This window comes from Lutra lutra, chromosome 7 (assembly GCF_902655055.1).
Source record: "Lutra lutra chromosome 7, mLutLut1.2, whole genome shotgun sequence".
Taxonomy (NCBI): domain Eukaryota; kingdom Metazoa; phylum Chordata; class Mammalia; order Carnivora; family Mustelidae; genus Lutra; species Lutra lutra.
The window spans coordinates 115,359,314-115,377,822 of record NC_062284.1 but is presented as its reverse complement, the minus strand read 5'-3'; the positions used below and the strand labels follow the sequence as shown (position 1 = coordinate 115,377,822).

The 18,509-nt window shown below is 41.1% G+C and overlaps 1 protein-coding gene across 3 annotated transcripts in view; it reads left to right on the top strand.

The window, feature by feature from the left end:
• DCAF5 (DDB1 and CUL4 associated factor 5) overlaps nucleotides 1-18,509 on the top strand; it is a 102,963-nt gene that overhangs the window by 24,989 nt on the left and 59,465 nt on the right. For 2 of the 3 annotated variants that reach the window (XM_047735818.1, XM_047735820.1), the window contains exons 2-5: nucleotides 1,446-1,589; nucleotides 4,034-4,070; nucleotides 4,953-5,092; nucleotides 6,816-6,945. In XM_047735818.1, coding sequence (XP_047591774.1) covers nucleotides 1,446-1,589; nucleotides 4,034-4,070; nucleotides 4,953-5,092; nucleotides 6,816-6,945 — 451 coding nt within the window. The remainder of the gene's footprint in view (nucleotides 1-1,445; nucleotides 1,590-4,033; nucleotides 4,071-4,952; nucleotides 5,093-6,815; nucleotides 6,946-18,509) is intronic. The other variant, XM_047735819.1, reaches the window with a different exon arrangement.

Genomic DNA, 18,509 nt, shown 5'->3' with positions numbered 1-18,509 from the left:
ATATTGTTTTATACCTTACATTTCCCCTTAATAAAGACGGACACATTTCCAAGTTAGTTCTTACAGATTTACTGATTTCATGGCTGCACGGTATGCCCTTATATGGATGTGCTATAATTTGTGGCTGTCGGATGGAATGGAGGAGGGAAAGAAGAGGTACAGGGAGCTGTGGTTTGCTGCTCGTGTTTGCCCTTTTTGTAACTTAAATTTTTATTGGGAGAATAGTATAGGCTTGTTGTAAAAAGTCAGTGCCAAATATATCAAATAAAAGGAAAAACCCTCCAATCGGTTTTTTCCCCTCTTTTAATCCTGTTCCCTGAAAATAGTTACCACTGTTAATCATTGTTAACACTTGAAAGTTACTCATCTTTCAGACATTTTTAATGCATCTGCAAATATAAAAAATACATAGAATATACATATTCTCATTCTTTAGAAGCTGGCTCATGCAGTATAATACTGCTCATTTAATTCAGATGATTGTGAGTTATGCAGAGGGAAGAGCTGACCTGGGCTTCATGAGAGCTAGGCTCTGTCTAGATGGTGCTGGGGCCGGCAGTTCCTTAGTTGTCACTTGCATGCTGTCCTGTAGTCAATGAGGTCACATCAAGGAGAGAAAACTAGTATGCTAGAAGTATTACTGTGGAGTTCTTTGGTTGTAAGCATTAGAAACCAGCTCAGCTTCTGTTAGATAAAAAATGGTGGTGGGGGGGTTTGCCTGGGTGGCTCAGTCAGTTAAGCAGCTGCCTTGGGCTCAGGTCATCATCTCAGGTCCTGGGATAGAGTCCCAGGTCAGGCTCTCTGCTCTCCCTCTCCTTCTGCCTGCCACTCTGCCTACTTGTGTTCTCTCTCTCTGTGTCAAATAAATAAATAAAATATATATATTTTTAAAATGGGGGGCATTATAGAAGGATTTTTAGGTAGCAAGTAAAGAAATATTTATTTAAAAAAATTTTAAAGGTGTTATTTATTTATTAGAGAGAAAGAGCACGAGCATGGGGAGCAGCAGAGGGAGAGGGAGAAGCAGGTTTTCCATTGAGCAGGGAGCCCGATGCAGGGCTCTATCCCAGGACCCTGGGATCATGACCTGAGCCAAAGGCAGATGCTTAACCAACTGAGCCACCCAGGTGCCCCAAGTGAAGAAATATTTAAATAACTGAGTCTCTGGAAAGTCAGGAATAGGGTGGCTCTGAGGGTTTCAATATCAGTGTTTATCCCTTTCCATTTCTATATGTCAAGTTTTTCTGGGGAAAAGTGAGTAGCTTAGAGATTGTGTGTCTACTGATGGTTAAGGGGGTAGAGTCCTGGGTTTATGTGCCCCATGAGAATCTTACAGAATTGGGGAGTTGCAGTTTTAGAAAGGATGGGATTCAGGGCTGGCAAAACTGAGTGTCAGCCTTAAGTGTCAGCCATTTTAACCCTAGATTCTTAACTCCCCTCTCAAGGAGGAGATGACCGCCGGGTTCTGCTATGGCACATGGAACAAGCTATCCACTCCAGAGTCAAGCCCATACAGCTGAAAGGAGAGCACCATTCCAACATTTTTTGCCTGGCTTTCAACAGTGGGAACACCAAAGTATTCTCTGGAGGTGAGGAGAAGGGAGATTTCTACTTTGGGCAATTCACCGTGGCTGGGATTTTAGATAAAGGAGTGCTAAAATAACCCCTTATTTTTCTTTATTTCACTGAGCTGTAGAATTACTGGTTTCCCATAGCTTGTCTTTTCTGCATTAACAGCAGTTTAGACAGGTCTATGAGCGCAGTTCCTCCCTCCCTTCCTTCCTCCCCTCCTTCCTTCCTTCCTTCCCTCCTTCCTTCCTTCCTTCTGTTCTTTTGATTCTTCACTGTCATTTTATGTTTTTGGTAGAAAACTTCCTACATTGCAGTCTGGCATGCAGAAACACACACACATATTTAAAATAGTACTTAACCTTACTATGTGTGGTACTTTTTGATTTTTTTAAAAATGCTACTTTATTCTTAAAGAACTTAAAGTTTGTGACTCAAATTGATGTCCTGATCCATGGATGGCTCCTGTTCGAAAAACGTTGTGTTAGGGTACAATTAGAATGGCTTGGGCTCAAGCCAGCCTCTCGGTGGTCCTGTATCAACCACACTCCTTTCTGACCACAACATTTCTAGTTCTGACCTCTCTTCTGCACTGCAGATTTTGCCATGGAATATCTAGCTGTGTTCTAAAAGCAATTTAAGTGCAGCAGATCTAAAGCCAAGAGTATTAGTCTTCCTCCTGTACAAATATTTCCTCTTGTTCCCTGGATTCCTTTTCTCAGTTACCATCAGCATTCACTTAATGATTTAAGCTATTAAATTTAACTTTCAGAAATTGCTAATATTGAAGCACTTTTAACTATAAAAATGACACTTCCACATAGTTCAGCTTAACAGAAATCTTGAAGTCATCCTCAAACCTTCCTTTCTTTCATTTACGTATCTTGTCACTCGCCAACTAGACTTGAAAGCTTCTCATATTCATCCTTTAGTTTCTGTTCTCTTTTTGTACCTACTGCCCTGGTTCAGGTCCTTATCTTTGATCCGGACTGTTGCAGTGGCCTTTGTGATTTCTGCAACCTGTCTGTAACTCTCCTTATTTATTACAAGTTTTCTTTTAAAAATAAAGTTTAACCGTGTCAGCCTCTGACCCTACAGTGTCCTCAGGATGAAGTGTAAACTTCTACTTCTCGAGCCTCATTTCCCTCCCCAGCATCTTGTACTCTAGCCCACTAAACCACTAGCCATCGTAGGTGCCCTTGTGTCATTTGCCCTTGCTCTTCCTTCCCTCATGGATCATGATTAATTATCCAGTCCCCACTAATTCCCCTAAGTCTTCCACTGGTAAGAGTTTTGAGTTATTGGAGTTTCTGTTCAGATATCTTCCCCATAAAAATGTTCTCCTTTTCTGCCATGTACTTTCAAACCCACTCCTGAAGGAAATATTATTTCCTTTTTCTGTGTCCCCATTATAGAGCATATCACTACAACATGATAACTCATTTTGTCATTATTAGTTGTTGCATAGATGGACTGGAAGTTCCTTGAGGGCCGGGCAGAATCTTCCTCTTCCTCTTCTCGTATCCCCAACACCTCAGCTGTGCCTGTTACCTGGGAGGCATTAGTCTGGGTTTGATTTCTTGGTATGCACCCACAATAGAGTTTATAGCCAGAGATCTAGGACGTCCCGGGCCACATCTCTGCTGCTACTGTTACTTTCTATTGAAGTGACTGTTGGTTGTGCTTTCAGTGTAGAATGGGAATTTTTTTACTTTTGTCTTTTCATATTCAGGTTTTTATGTTTGGTTATATAAGCCCTTTGAAGGCAGGACTATACATATTGTGAATGTAGTATTTTTAGATTCCTTGATGGAATAAAGAAAAATGCAATAGAAAGAAGTTGTGGATAAAAATTTTCCCATCACTTATAATCACACAATCATCGTATTTTAATGTTGTGAGATGATAAGGATATGAATAGCAGGAGATATTTATTAGGCGCTTACTAAGTGCTCGGCCCTATTCTGAATGGTTTTGCGAATGTACTCTTACCTTCGCAATGACCCTATGAAGTAGGTACAATTATCCCTATTTTATAGATAAACAAACTGAGGCATAGGTTATCTGTATTCTAAGTCTCACAGTTGTTTTGCTTAAAAAAAAAACAAAAAAAAAACTAGCTTGGATGAATTAATTTGCCCATGATCATTTATTCTTTTATGTTTCTTAATGGCCACAGTTTTTTGTTTTTTTTTAATTTCATATATATATATATATATATATATACTATAATCCATTTAGTAATTCATTTTGGAAAGCACCTAGTTGCTACTAGGCTTTCAAAAATTCTTTTATATCCTTCTGAAATTATTTTTATAAAACTTTTTTTTCTAATGAATACTCCTAATTTATATTAACATTGACTTTGTTCATATGCTTTCTGAAAACTTGAAAATTTCATATTGTGATGTGGACAGGTAGCACTTTGCAGGAATTATCAAATGTCTACTTTTCTCCCTTACAGGAAATGATGAGCAAGTTATCCTCCATGATGTCGAAAGGTAAATAGATTGTTGGTATGTGAAGGTTACTGACTCCGGTTTTCACATGAAGAAAGGCAAATATCTCTTTAGACAGAAGTAGTTGTTTTTTGAAGGAAATAACATGAAGCCAGCTGTCCTTTTCTGAAACAGATTTCTGTAATAATTTTGAAATAAAATTCTGATTAAGGAAAGAATTTGTAAAGTTAGAATGAACTTAAACTATTTAGGTGAAAATTTAAAGGAAGAGGTTGGAAGAGAAGGAAACAACAGCATAATAATAACTAATCTTTATGTGGAGTACTATTCTAAGTGCTTTACATGTGTTCATCAGTTTCACCCTCACAGTGATTCTATAAAGCTGCACTATTCTAGTGTCATTGTGGTTGAGGAAACGGAGGTGTAGAAAATTAGGTAACTTAGGGTCAGGTGGTACTGGGATTTGAACTTGGGCTGCCTGGTCCCAGAGCCATGCTCTTGCTCACATACCAGACAGCCACATCAATCCTCTTCTTCCCCTGCTGATATCAGATCTGACTGCTTTGAAGTTCCCTTGTTTTTGAAAATCAAGCACCACCCCCCAGCTCTGTACAGAAGCAGATACATTCTGCAGGAAGTGAAAACACCAAACTGATCTATTGAATCACTTTTTCAACTGTGCTCATTTAGTGCAAAAAAACAAACCATGAAATCTATAAAAAGCTTTTCTAATGAATTTTTATTTTTTACGTGGAAGTTGGGTACCTACTTTGTAAGGAAATACAATATCCTTTGGGTTTCACTCTATTGACTTTTTACTGGAAATGAGGGAGAGCCCTACGTGAGGGACTTGAGGGCTGGGACTCTGCAGTCTTTGTGTGCATGTGTGTGCCTGTGTGCCTCTTTCTGCTCTCTGTTTCTCAGCAGCGAGACCTTGGATGTGTTTGCTCACGAAGATGCAGTATATGGCTTGTCAGTGAGTCCGGTGAATGACAACATTTTTGCCAGCTCCTCAGATGATGGCCGGGTTCTCATCTGGGACATCCGGGAGTCTCCCCATGGAGGTAGGGTCAAATGGCTGTTGGACTGTGTTGAAGAGTTTGATGTCAGGTTCATTGCAGAGGCAGTTTAATGACTTGAGTAACCTGCGTGGGAGAGTTGGAAAGGGAGAGGCAGCTCTTATGGTGGGGCATAGCTGTGTGTTTGTAGACGTCCCATCATGTGCATGAGCCAGAAGTGAGGCACCTTTCTTAGTCCTTCTCAGCTGCTTGTGAGCCTCCATAAACCCTTGGGCCTGTCGGAAACGCCACCGTATGTTGGTGTTCAGTGGCCTCAAGGAATAGAAGATGCAGGGCTTCCCTGTAGAGGGCAGCTACCAGGGGTCAGCTCCATATGGTGCTGACACACACAGTTCTTGGTTATTCACAGAGAACGGGGGTGTTCTGGTGTTTGCGTATAGAAATGGAAAACGATGGCAGATATACCCCGTTTAAGGGGGATTATCCAGGTGAGTTCCTCCTCTAGGTGTGCTCTTTGGGCTTCTGAAGTATAAAATGAAGAATTGTTTTGTTGAATTTCTCTGAAGTTTTTCAGGAAACGCATCTTTTCAGTTTGTTTCCTGAGAAAAGCGTTCACTCTGTAACTGCCTGTGTTCAAAGACTTTCCTCCAGCATCACCCTCGGTGTCCCCCCTGCCCCCACCTTCAGTGCAGCTTTGTCTTGGTCATACCTGTGTACACAGAATTACTCTCCTGCCTGTCTTGTCTGACAGGATCTGGATCTTTTTATTATTCTGTAGTCAGAGCATTTAACATGCGGGGCTGTGCCTCATCACAGAGACTCGGGCTATAGGAAAAGCTTGTTTCTGGGGTTAGGCAGATAAGGTAGCTGCAAGGAGCAGCTGGGGCTGAGTCACCATGTCCTAGGGAGGAAAGCCTCCTCTGTCTGGACTGCCCAGAGTCTCTGCTGTGTCCCATGTGGAAATCCTAGACTGGGCAGTGCTTTCTCTGTTGCTTCTAAACACTTGCCACACAAAAGTATGTCCTGGGTGGCAGAGTGATTCCTTCCTCGCCTGGAGCCCGCTAATACAGGCAGCGGCCTGCAGGGTTTCTGAGTGAAGTTGATTAGGAGCTGGCTGGATGTAAGAGTTCAGGTGTTAGGTTCCCTTTTTCCGTTCTTTTCTTCTCTTTACTTTTCTTCTTCTTCTTCTTCTTTTTTTTTTTTTGAAATATTCCAATACTGGGAATGAAATAATAGAATTCTAGACTGAGGCTCTTAGATTGTTTAGGGAGCAATTTAGAGAGAACACTGTGCTATTGTTTTTCCTCACCTTCAATTTTCTCATTGTTTTGCTTTGTCTTCATTAAATCTTTGTGTAGTTTTAAAAACTTTTATTTCTAAAACTAATAAATTTGGATTAAGGTACAATAATCCTATCAGTAATCGGTTGTGAGTTTTTTCAGTTCATGTGGAATTCAATCTTACTTACTGTAAAACAGCTTACCTTCCCAGTTCCTGTGACCGTTTCCATTTGTCACAGGATCTGAAAAGGTAGAATACTCAGTGTTTCTGAGTATTATAGCTTCTAGTTTGTTTATATATGATAGAGTTGCTGTTTTCAGACTTAGTGTGTGCAGAGAATGAGCAGGGATGACTGCTGGGGTGATGTACTGCTTTGGGGCTCCAGCTACTAGAATGGTTTCTACAGGGTCACATTCCTGCTTTGACTGCCTCTGGCCCAGAGGCACTGAATGAGCTCTGGGGCTGATTGTCATTTCTCTATTCACAGAGCCCTTCTGCCTGGCAAACTATCCATCAGCTTTTCACAGTGTCATGTTTAACCCTGTGGAGCCCAGGTTATTGGCCACAGCCAATTCAAAGGAAGGAGTGGGACTCTGGGATATTCGAAAACCTCAGAGGTGAGCCCCCTTTATTCATATGGTGTTAAAACTTGCCCCTGCCTCAACTTTCAGGTGATGTGATCAGCAGGGTCGTGAGAACCTGTTTGACCATTGATCTCAGTTGGCCATCTCCTGACATATACTGGTGCCTGTGAAGCCAAGGGAGCCCTGTCCCCAAGAGACAGGCAGTCTGAGAAATCCACACTCCTTGCTGAAGGAGTCATAAATTGTAATCTGACTCTAGACAAGTCAGTTCTAGGCAAATAAATGAGAGCCTCCCTTCAGTACTGCCTTCTGTCTTTAAGCCCAGGGTTCCCCAGATGCCTGGGAACTCTTGCAGTGGGGATGGAGGAGCTGGAGAAGGAGAATTTGTCAAACTCCTGGCTGCTGAACCAGGGATTCTTAGCTCCAGGCAGGAGGGGTTTTCTACATGGCTTTGAGAGAACTGTGAATCCGCCAAATTATGTGGAAATTATATTATGTACCCATCTAAGTGCATTTTTCTGTGAAGGGAGTTTATTTGTTTTTTGTTTTGTTTTATTTTTAGTGTCTCAAAGAAACCAGTGGCTAAGACAATAAAGGTTAAGAGCCACTGCACTATAGTGTTAGGGACCTAATGTGTTTTCCCTTCTGTTTGCATTATTAAATGAGTACACTTAAGACAATCTTCAACCGATGGTATACAAGTCACTAATGGGGAGAATTTTCAGGCATCACAAAGGGAAATGTGTAGGTGGGGGTGAGTAGGAGGCTTTTCCATGTTCCTAAAAGCCCATGGACAACTTTTTACGGCACCTGTACTTAAAGCTAGCTTTGCTTAATAAAAGACTTACATGCATTGTCCGCTCTTCTGGAAATTCTGCATGGAGGTAACTTCCTTCTTTGTAAAGCAGTATTGCAGAAGAATATGGAAAGTAAGCGAGGTTATGATTTATTTCATGGATCTCGATGAAAAAGGCAATTAAGTACAGAGGATTATCTTCCTTGGTGATTTTAAGTTCTAGCTCATTCTCTTCATGGGGCAGTCACAGGGATCTACAGCTATTGCCGCAGATTCGTATGGGCCAGAGACGTGCTGCTGTTGTTGAGCAGGGCTCCCTGAGGCTCTGTAGGGCAGCAGAGGTTTCTCCCGCCCTTTGGTACATACATACTCAGCCCTTGCTTTCCCCCCTACTGAAATGCATATAGGGCGGGACCCCTACTTTCTTCGCACTGTATGCTTGGGGACACTCATTCCCTGCCTGTGTTTCCCTGTGTTCAGCTGTGACAGTCTCTGCCACTTGAGATCTTTGAGACACAGCCAGAGAGGGAACACAAGCAGGGGAAGTGGGAGAGGGAGAAGCAGGGAGCCTGATCCAGAGCTCCATCCCAGGACCCCAGGATCATGACCTGAGCTGAAGGCAGACACCCAACAACTGAGCCACCCAAGCGCCTCAAGAACAGCTCTTCTGCCTTATCCACATTACAAAGGGCAGGAACTGGGTTAACTCTGCCAGCCTTCTCCCAGCTTGCTACCTCCCATACTTAACATTGTAACGAATAGCTGGCTGCTGGCGTGGGGCCCTGAGCTATTCATTTCTAGTGGAAAGCTTGAGCAGTGCATGCTGTAGCAGTGTCTTGAGAGTAGAGGAGAGGTTGAGTGTTTTAATCCTCCTATTACCCCACCCCCAGCAGTTTCCCACTGTGTTTTGTATTTGGGCTCTCCCCCCTTTCTACTTACCTCCTCACTAAACATGGCTTCTTAAAAAAAAAAAAAAAAAAAAGGTGAGATTATTGTTTTATTTTTTTAAATAACATGTATTAAATATAAGGTTTATATCTAGAGAAATATAATGAAAGAAAAAAAAAGAAAAAAATCTCATCTCCAGATTACCTCTCATATTTTCTACATGTTTATACATCAGTATGGTTCTTCTTGTTCTCTAGTCATATTCTCCAAAGATAACTGTAATGAACAGTTTCTTATGTATCAGAACATAATTTAATACATGTACTAGCATGTATATCTATCCTTTAAAAACTTTAGGCTAAAGGAACTATTTTCAACTTCTTTTTTCGATTAATAGTATGTATTGGAGCTTTATTCCTATCAGCACTTACAGATCTAACATGTTTTTTTTTTTTAATATTTCTTTTTTTTTTTTTTAAGATCTTATTCATTTATTTGAGACAGAGAGAGAGCACAAGCTGGGGGGAGCAGCAGGCAGAGGGAGAGGGAGAACACATAAGCACACACAATTTTCCATGCAGTGGGGCTCCATCCCAGGACTCTGGGATCAGGACCTGAGCTGAAAGCAGATGCTCAAACCATCTGAGCCACCCAGGTGCCCCTTAAGATTTCATTTTTAAGTAATCTCTCCACCCAACATGGGGCTCAAACTCTCAACCCTGAGATCAACAGTCCTATGCCCCACCGACTGAGCCAGTCAGGCACCCCCTCTAGCACATTCTTTTAATGGCTGCATGATGTTCCATTTATATGGTGTATCCAACAGCCAGGACTTCTTGTTTCCAGTTTGGGCATTATAAACAGTGCTGCCTTGAGCTTGATTGGCACAGCTATCTTGGCCTCCTTTGCAAAATTATCTATAGGAAATTGCTGTATCAAATGGTGTATGCTTTTATATTTTTTGATAAAAATGGTCACATTGTCTTGTCATCACAAAAGACTGTAGTGATTTACAAACCTACCAACTATGCATGACTACACATTTGTCCAGACCCTTGCCAACACTTACACTGTCTTATGGGGGGAAATATTCTCTTCTTGTTTTGCTTATGTCTTTAATTATGGGTGAGGTTATATGGTTCCCTTGGTAACTTGTAGTTTTCAAAGCCCTTATGGGAGAAAAGTCATCTAATAAGGCTAATTGATACTCTTAACTGATTCCTTTCTTGGAATAAAAAGAAGGAGCACAGTGGACTAGGATGTTTTTACCTGTTTCTTTCAACTCTTCTAAGGTTCTTTGGGGTTCTATGGGAGTGAGGCAGAAAAGGGGCATGAAATATTCTTGGGGTCCTGTTCTTCATCTGCTGGTATTTTGGGACTAAATTACAGATCTTTTCTGTTTGAATTTTCTCAGTATAAATTGGTGTTGGGAAGGAAAAGAGGGTGCTTTGTCATTTCCATGCAGGATTGATTATGCTGAGTTGGCAGTAGATGATTTGTCTCCTGAACACGGCTGCCTAGAAACCTCAACCTAGATCGTGGGGCAATTCCGAATCCCCTGGGACGACAACCCTGGAACAAGGTAGATCTGTTCTAAGGGATACTTAAAGTCTACAGAAATATTTTAGGAAATTTGTGAACCCCTTAAAATTGCAAGTAAAATTGTGTGTGCTTGTGTATTCAACTGAGCACACATGTCCGTTTTTTCTAGGGATTGGGAAAGAGTTTCTACTAGGTTCTCCTAGAGACCTTTGACCCACAAGAAGAAAAAGTTGTTCAGCGTATTAATGGTTCTAGATTTATTTATTTACTTATTATTATAATTTTTTAAAGATTTTACTTATTTATTTGACAGAAAGAGACCCAGTGAGAGAGGGAACACAAGTAGGGAGAAGCAGGATTCCTGCGGAGCAGGGAGCCCAATGTGGGACTTGATCCCAGGACCCTGGGATCATGACCTGAGCCAAAGGCAGATGCTTAGCTGACTGAGCCACCCAGGGACCCCACAATTCTAGATTTAGAACTTACTGTGGTACCTTAGCAGGCTTATAAGCAATTTTCAGCCTATAATAGCTTGGGCATGTGAGTGAATTCTGGGCCTACTTGGGAGGTCTGCTGGTCCCCCAGAAACAAATATAATCTTTACAGATCAGTAAGGGGGCCTTACACGGAACACTTTTTTCTTCCTGGCTTAAGCTATGGATTGTTCCTTGCTGAAATGGCTTCTTGAGCTTACCCTAAGCCTAAGCTGTAGCCCTCTCCTTTAGGTTGGTAGTTTGTAGGAGTGCGAGCAGGGTCTTGTGTGCTCAGCTCCTGCCCTAAAATAAGTTGATTAGAGGGCTAGCTGGTAGAATAAAATGTCAGCTCTAGAGGGGACTTTAGTTATCATCTGATCTGACTTCCTTGTTGTACAACTGAAGAAACCATCCCAGCAAGGTCAGGGGAGGCAGAAGAGCAAGGTGGTTTAGAGCGCAGGATCTCAAGCTGTCATCCTGGCTGCACATCCAGGAAATATACCTTAATAGCCCTGTGACCTTGAGTACGTTACTTCTCCTCTCAGTGCCTCAAAATAATAAATAATAGCTAACATTTATTAAGCATTACTTATAAGAGATAATGATAATTACATGAACAGTTTTCTATTTAGTCCTTATGACAGCCCTATGAAGTAGGTTCTATTATTTGTATTTTAATGATAAGAATATCAGGGCACAGAGAGTTGAAATAGCTTGTGTGTGTATGAGTGTATCATGTCCACCCCCTCTTTTAAAGCAGATCAGGCCTCTATATATTCTAGTTTTCTTTCATCTGTGCCTCCTTGCAGTAGAACTTTGTCGGAATTCCTCTGATTTTTCCAGTACAGATATGTCCAACTCTGAGGTCTTGAGTCCTTTAGACATTCTGCTACTGAGAGTTAAACCCCTTTTCACTGTCTCCTGGCCCAGCCCCTGTCTACATGCTGGCTTTCCAGGTTATTTGCTCTTCTAATCCTGGAAACCTGCACATGGTATTTATTTTGCTGCAAAGCTTTAGAACACAGGTTATAAACTAGCTGCCCATAGGTCAAATTCAACCCACAGAGATATTTTGCTATATCATTAATAGTGTTTGGGAAATTACACAGAAAAAAATCATAATGTCTAGCATCTCTTGAGAAAAAAGCTCTGGTATCATTGGATCTTCTCATATGGCAGTAGTCAGCTAAAGCTATTGTGAGTTCCTCCTCAGATCTTCGAAATGTGTCCCACCACTCCTTGATGTCTTAATCAAGGGGTGCTTCCTTCATTTACATTACTTGCCTGACCCTATAGACATTTGAGTTTTAAAGGTCTGCTTTAGGGATTGGAGTGGTAATGAGTGGGCCATAGGGTGAACGGGGTAAGAGGAAAAACTTCGCATACACGGATAGATAATGCGTGTTTAGATAAGGTGCCTTTCCTTTCATGCAGGTTATTTCTGCTGATGTCTTTTTTTTTTTTTTTTTTTTTTAAGATTTTATTTATTTACTTGACAGAGATCACAAGTAGACAGAGAGGCAGGCCGGCGAGGGGCGTGGGTGGGAAGCAGGCTCCCTGTTGTGCAGAGAGCCCACTGTGGAGCTCGATCCCAAGACCTTGAGATCATGACCTGAGTGGAAGGCAGAGGCCCAACCCACTGAGCCACCCAGGTGCCCCTCTGCTGATGTCTTTTTGCAGCCATCCTGTTCTTTGTCACTGCCAAGATCCCAGTTATGTTTTGCTTGGACTGGTGCAGTGGCTTCTGAATAGGTTTCAGATCTGCCGTCTTCTAACACTGAGGGAGTTCAGAAAAAGTAAAGATTCCCCTGCTGTTACTCAGCTTGTCTCATCCTTTTCATTCCCTGTTTCAGCTGACTGCTCACTCACCACTGCTCTCCCTTCTCATATCTTTAATTTCTGTCACTTGCTGTCAGAAACTGTTAGTTCTGTGACAGGTAATAGTGTCTTGCTTTGACAAGGATAATAAGGAGAGTGATTTTTTCCCACTCAATAATAAAACTAGGGCAAGCCAGGAATTCCTATAAAGACTTACCTTATAAGATAGTGCTTTCACGTGGTGTGTAAATGACATATATGAAATTGGGCAATGAGTGCAAATTCCTACTATTAAAAAAGAAATTGCTCTCAGGACCTCATCTGGCTTTGGGAGACCTCTAGGTTAGATGTCTGTTTTGCAGGGCCTCTGTCAATTCTGCTGCTGTAGAGACCAAATTAAATGTAACTCCTTGCCTTCTGAACAAACCAGACCATCTCTGCCGCATTGCATTTTGAGGGTTGCTTATGCTATAACGGGGCTCAGGGTACAGCTTCAGAGACTGGAGAAGGTGCTCATGCTCTGGTGTTTGTTGAAACTTTAAAGAATGAGCCTGTCCAGACCAGAATGCAAGGCCATTAGGGTAGACAAAGATTTCTTAAACATGACCCAAAAAGCACGCTACATGAAAGAAAAAAAAATGTTAAATTGGATTGCATTCAAATTAAGAACTTCGGTTTGTCAAAGACACTCAAGTGAAAAGATGAGCCAAAAGACAAGCCATGATCTGGGAAAAAAATATTCATCATACATGTATTGAACAAGAATTCCTATCTACAGAATCTATTCTAATAGAACTACAGATCAGCAATAGAACTACAAATCAGTAAAAGAAAATGAAACTTTTAAAATGAGCAGGACTGTTGGATAGGTGCTTCACAAAAGAAGGTAGACCAAATAGCCAATAAACATTTGAAAGGCATTCAGCTTCACTACTCCTGAGGGCAGTGCAAGTTAAAACCACAGTAAGGTATCACTGTACATCCTGGATGGTTCAAATTAGAGAGACTGATAGTACCAAGTGTTGATAAGAGTGTGGAGCAACTGAAAATCTCATACATTTTAGGGGAGGGTAATTTGGTACAACCACTTGGGAAAACTCTTTTTCAATGTCTGCTAAAACTCCACATGTGATTCTATGACCAGCAATCTCACCCTTAGGTATATCTAAGAGAAATGAATACGGACTTCCATCAAAGATGTGTATAATAATATTCACAGATGCTTTATTCATAACAACCGAAAGCTGGGAACAACACAAATGTCCATCGAAGGAGAATGGATAAGTAAACTGCAGAATAGCCATACAGTGGAATACCACATAGACATAAGAATGAACTGTAGGTACCCACTTTGACGTGGGTGAATTTTGAATGAAAGCAGCCAGATAGATACAGAAGTGTATATGGCCTTCAAGAACAGGCAGGTTGTAGAAGTCAGAATAGTGGTGACGTTTGGGAAGGGTATTGACTTAGGGAGGCATGAGGGAAGCTTCCAGGGTTTAATATCTGGGTGGTAGTTTCATGGGTATATACTTCAGTAAAAAAATTACTGAGCTATATACTTAGTATACTTTACTAAAGTATATTTAATGTATTTATTTAAATTATTTTTTTAAATTTACTTGTCAGAGAGCATGAGTAAGGACACACAAGCTGGTGTTTGGCGGGGAGAAGCAGGCTCACCACTGAGCAAGGAGACCAAAGCCGAAGTGGGACTCTATCCCAGGAATCTGGAATCATGACCTGAGCTGATGGCAGATGCTTAACCAACTGAGCCACCCAGACACCCTACTTAATGTATTTAAAGTACATTTAATTCTCATTCTCTCTCTCTCTCTCAAATAAATAAACAAACAAGTCTTTTTGAAAAAGGGGCACCTGGGTGGCTCAGTTGGTTGGGAGACTGCCTTCGACTCAGGTCATGATCCTGGAGTCCCTGGATCAAGTCCCACATCAGGCTCCCTGCTCAGCGGGGAGTCTGCTTTTCCCTCTGACCTCTCGCTCTCATTCTCTCTCTCTCAAATAAATAAATAAAATCTTAAAGTACATTTAAAAAAATCCAATATCACTATTATCTTCACCTGGTTACTTGCCTTCCCTGTGATGCCAGTGGTTATAGCAATATCACCAGCTCTTTAGGAAATGGTTTGAAGGAACAAAAGAGGGAGAGAGGACAGTCAGGAGGACCCAGCAGTTTGGATGGTGTTGTAGAAAACTGCAAGAGAAAAGCTGGGGACCATTGGCGTTTAGTTGTCAGAATGATTAGCTCTAACTGGGGACATGCCTTCTGGTTAGCCACTCCTTTTTTTCTTTCTTTCCCCACTCACCCATCTTTACATATCTATACAATACTCAGGCAGGTGTTCCATCCACCAAAACCTATAATACACACTTGTTTTCTCTCTAGAACTGTTTTCCTTTCTTGTTTCTTTTTATCAATGTCACATCACTCCCCAATCATCCTGGCCCAAAGCCCAGAGTCCTATTTTCCTTTTCTATCTCTCTGTCCCTCTGCCATACCCAGCCTTGCTATGTATTAGTGCCTGGCCACTATTTTCAGGTCTGAAAGCCCTAGCTCCATCTCAGGCCCATAGCACTATTTCCAGAAGGGACTGACTACTGGCTTCTTAACTTGCCTCTTGCTTCTGCCATGTAGTACACTTCCTTAAACATCACTCTTGCCATTCCCTACCCAGGAGTTTTAATGGATTCTTGATATCTTTGTTCATGGCCGTATCCCCAGAACCTATGTGTGGGATGCTCTAAGAAAATGTTTTTTGGAATGAATGTATGACCTGCTTTACTGGATAAAATAAAAACTCCTTCAGTAAGCAGTCTGCTTCTTCTCTGGTGCCATTGTCCTTTCTCTCTCTCCTTGTACTCTCTTCCATATACAAACACACCTAGAGGAGTATGTCTCTGGTTTTTTTGCGCTTTTCTTTGGCCAAATTTTAGTTACTTGTCAGGGTTCACAGTCAAATGGTAACTCATCAGGAAAAGCACCCTCGCTCCTTGTTGCATACTTTTTTTTTTAAGATTTTATTTATTTGAGAGAGAGTGTGAGAGAGAGAGAGCAAGGGAGGGGGTAGAAAGAGAGGGAGAAGCAGACTCCACACTGAGCAGGGAGCCCAACTTAGGGCTCAATCCCAGGACTTTGGGATCATGACCTGAGCCGAAGGCAGACACTTAACCGACTGAGCCACCCAGGTGCCCCCTGTTACATATTCTTAAGCACTGGGTGTTATATGCAACTAATAAATCATTGAATGCTACATCAAAAACTAATGCTGGCTAACTGAACATAATAATACATACATATGTACATGGTACTCTGAAAAGAAAATAAAACGCTTCTTTTACTCACTGTGTCCCCAACACCTAGCACAGTTTGGGTACAGAATATGTGCCAGTGCATGAAGCTTTTTCTTCTGCAGTAAGGGATCTCTATTCAGAGCCTCTGTAAAGTACTTACAGTATGTGGCATGCATGTTGCTTGGCTTAGTGGCTCTGTTGCTGCTTTTGCCATCATTAGTGATCTTTTGATAGGAGTGTTTATCTCCAGCTAGACTAAGAGTATATTTTTTATTTCCTTCCCAGTACCCAGTACCCTTCCCATTGCTTCTCAGAAATGAAGTGCTTGTCCTGAGCTGTACTATTACCTGTCATGTTTTCCTTTATTTTATTTATTTATTTATTTATTTATTTATTTATTTATTTATTTGAGAGAGAGAGAGAGAGACAGACAGAGATAGCGAGAGAGAGCAACAGTGGGGAGGAGAGGGAGAAGCAGACAGACTCCCTGCTGAGCAGGGAACCTGATGTGGGTCTCAATCCAAGGACCCTGGGATCATGACTTGAGCCAAAGGCAGACGCTTCACCGATTGAGCCACCCAGGCGCCTCTGTCACGTTTTCCTATGGATTTTTAAGGACAGGGCCATGTTTCATTTATCTCTGATCATTAGAGCCTAGAACAACACTTAGACTATTGTGTTAAGTAAATACCAAATGAATGCAGTTTTATACTTATACCCAAATAGTCTACATTTTCAGAGTAAGCTTTCTGTAATGTTTTCTGGACCTTTTAATTCCTTCAGTGTAATGGCATGGATCAAAATTTTGTCTCTAAGGAATAAATCCCTAAAGGAGGTTATAAGGGTTCTTAATGGGTTTTGACTGCCTGTCAGAGTTCTGTGGGGAAGCCAGAATTCTGGTGAAGTTGCTGTCTAGTTTTTAGGCCACGAGGTGGAGCTCTAGAATCAGCTTTGTCCATTGGAAGGCACCCGGGCCCCTGGTATTCTCAGACTTTAGAGGGCATCAGAATCACCTGGGAATCTAGTTAAAATGCTCCTTCCTGGAGCACAGATCCAGAGATTGAATTGTTAAGACCTGAGGCAGGACCTGTGAATCTGCCATTTGCAACGACTATTCCAGATGATTAAGCAACTTCTCATTTCCTGCAAGATGGGAGCTATGGTTATTAAAAGGTCCATGTTGAATTTATTTCTGTGTTCATTCTGATCCAGGGTCTTTGGACTTTAGGCCAGAGCTTCCCCATTCCCATTCCTTTGCACAAACACAAATGTGCCTTTTATAAAAGAGACCTCAGAACATCTGGGGAATGGATGGGAGTTCTGGAAGCATGTACCAGTCCATATCCTTCCTTTAATATTCCCGAATATTGCTATTCGGAAGGAGGTGATGTCAAATCCTTAAATCAAGTGGACTTTCTTGTTGTAAAATCAAATCTTTTCTCTTTAAAAAAATTTTTATGGTAAAAAAATTTTTAGATACAAATATTAGTAAAAGGAATACTAATGTACCTATTGCTCGGCTTCAGTAATTAACCCATGGACAGTCTTGCTTCATTTATTCCTCATCTGTGACCTCCCTTCAAAATTATTTTGAATCGATTTCCCTGTAATATGATCTCATTTCTTTGTAAATAATTTACTACGTATCTCTGAAAGTTAATTCTTTTCCTTTTTATTTTTTAAAGATTTTATTTATTTATTTGACAGAGTGGGAGAGCATAGGCAGGGGGAGTGACAGAGGGAGAAGGAGACTCAGGCTGAACAGGGAACCCAGTGTGGGGCTCCATCCCAGGGCCCTGGGATCCTGACCTGAGCATAAGGCAGATGCTTAACCACTGAGCCACCCAGATGCCCCAGGATAATTCTTTTTTAAATTGAGATAAATTCAGGAGCACTTGGGTGGCTCAGTCATTAAGCGTCTGCCTTTAGCTCAGGTCATGGTCCCAGGGTCGTGGGATCAAGCCCCACATCGGGCTCCCTGCTTTTCAGGAAGACTGCTTCTCGATCTTCCACCCCCCTGCTTTGGTTCCCTCTCACTCTGTGTCTCTCTTTGTCAAATAAATAAATAAAATCTTTAAAAATAAATAAATAAATAAATTGAGGTAAAATTCACATAACATAAAATTAACCATTTTAAAGTGAAAAGGTCAATAGCATGTAGCATGTTCACAGTGTTTTATAACCACCACCTCTATCTAGTTCCAAAACATTTTCATTCTCCTAAATTAAAACTCATACCCTTTATGCAGTGACTCCCCAGAATACTTTTCTCTTGGTAGCTTCTGGCTACCATCTATCTGCTTTCTGTTTCTTTGGATTTACCTGTTCCAGCTGTTTCGTACATTATGTGACCTTTGGTCTGGCTACTTATACTTATCATCATGTTTTCAAGACTCATCCACGTGGTAGCATATATCAGTACTTCATTCCTTTTTATGGCTGGATAATATTCTATTGTATGGATATACCACATGTTGTTAATCACCCTTTGATAGGTATTTGAGTTGTTTACACTTCTTGGTACTATGAACGGTGCTACTGTTAACATTCATGAAGAAGTATTTGTTTTGAGTTCTTTCAGGTATATACCTAGCAGTAGAATTACTGGGTCGTATGGTAACCCTATGTTAAAACTTCTTGAGGAACTGCCAAATTACTTTCCATAAAAGATAATTCTTTTAAAAACCATAATCCCAGTATTATCATGCCTAAGAAATAACAATAACTTCTTAATATCATTGCATCTATTTAATTAGTGTTTAAATTTC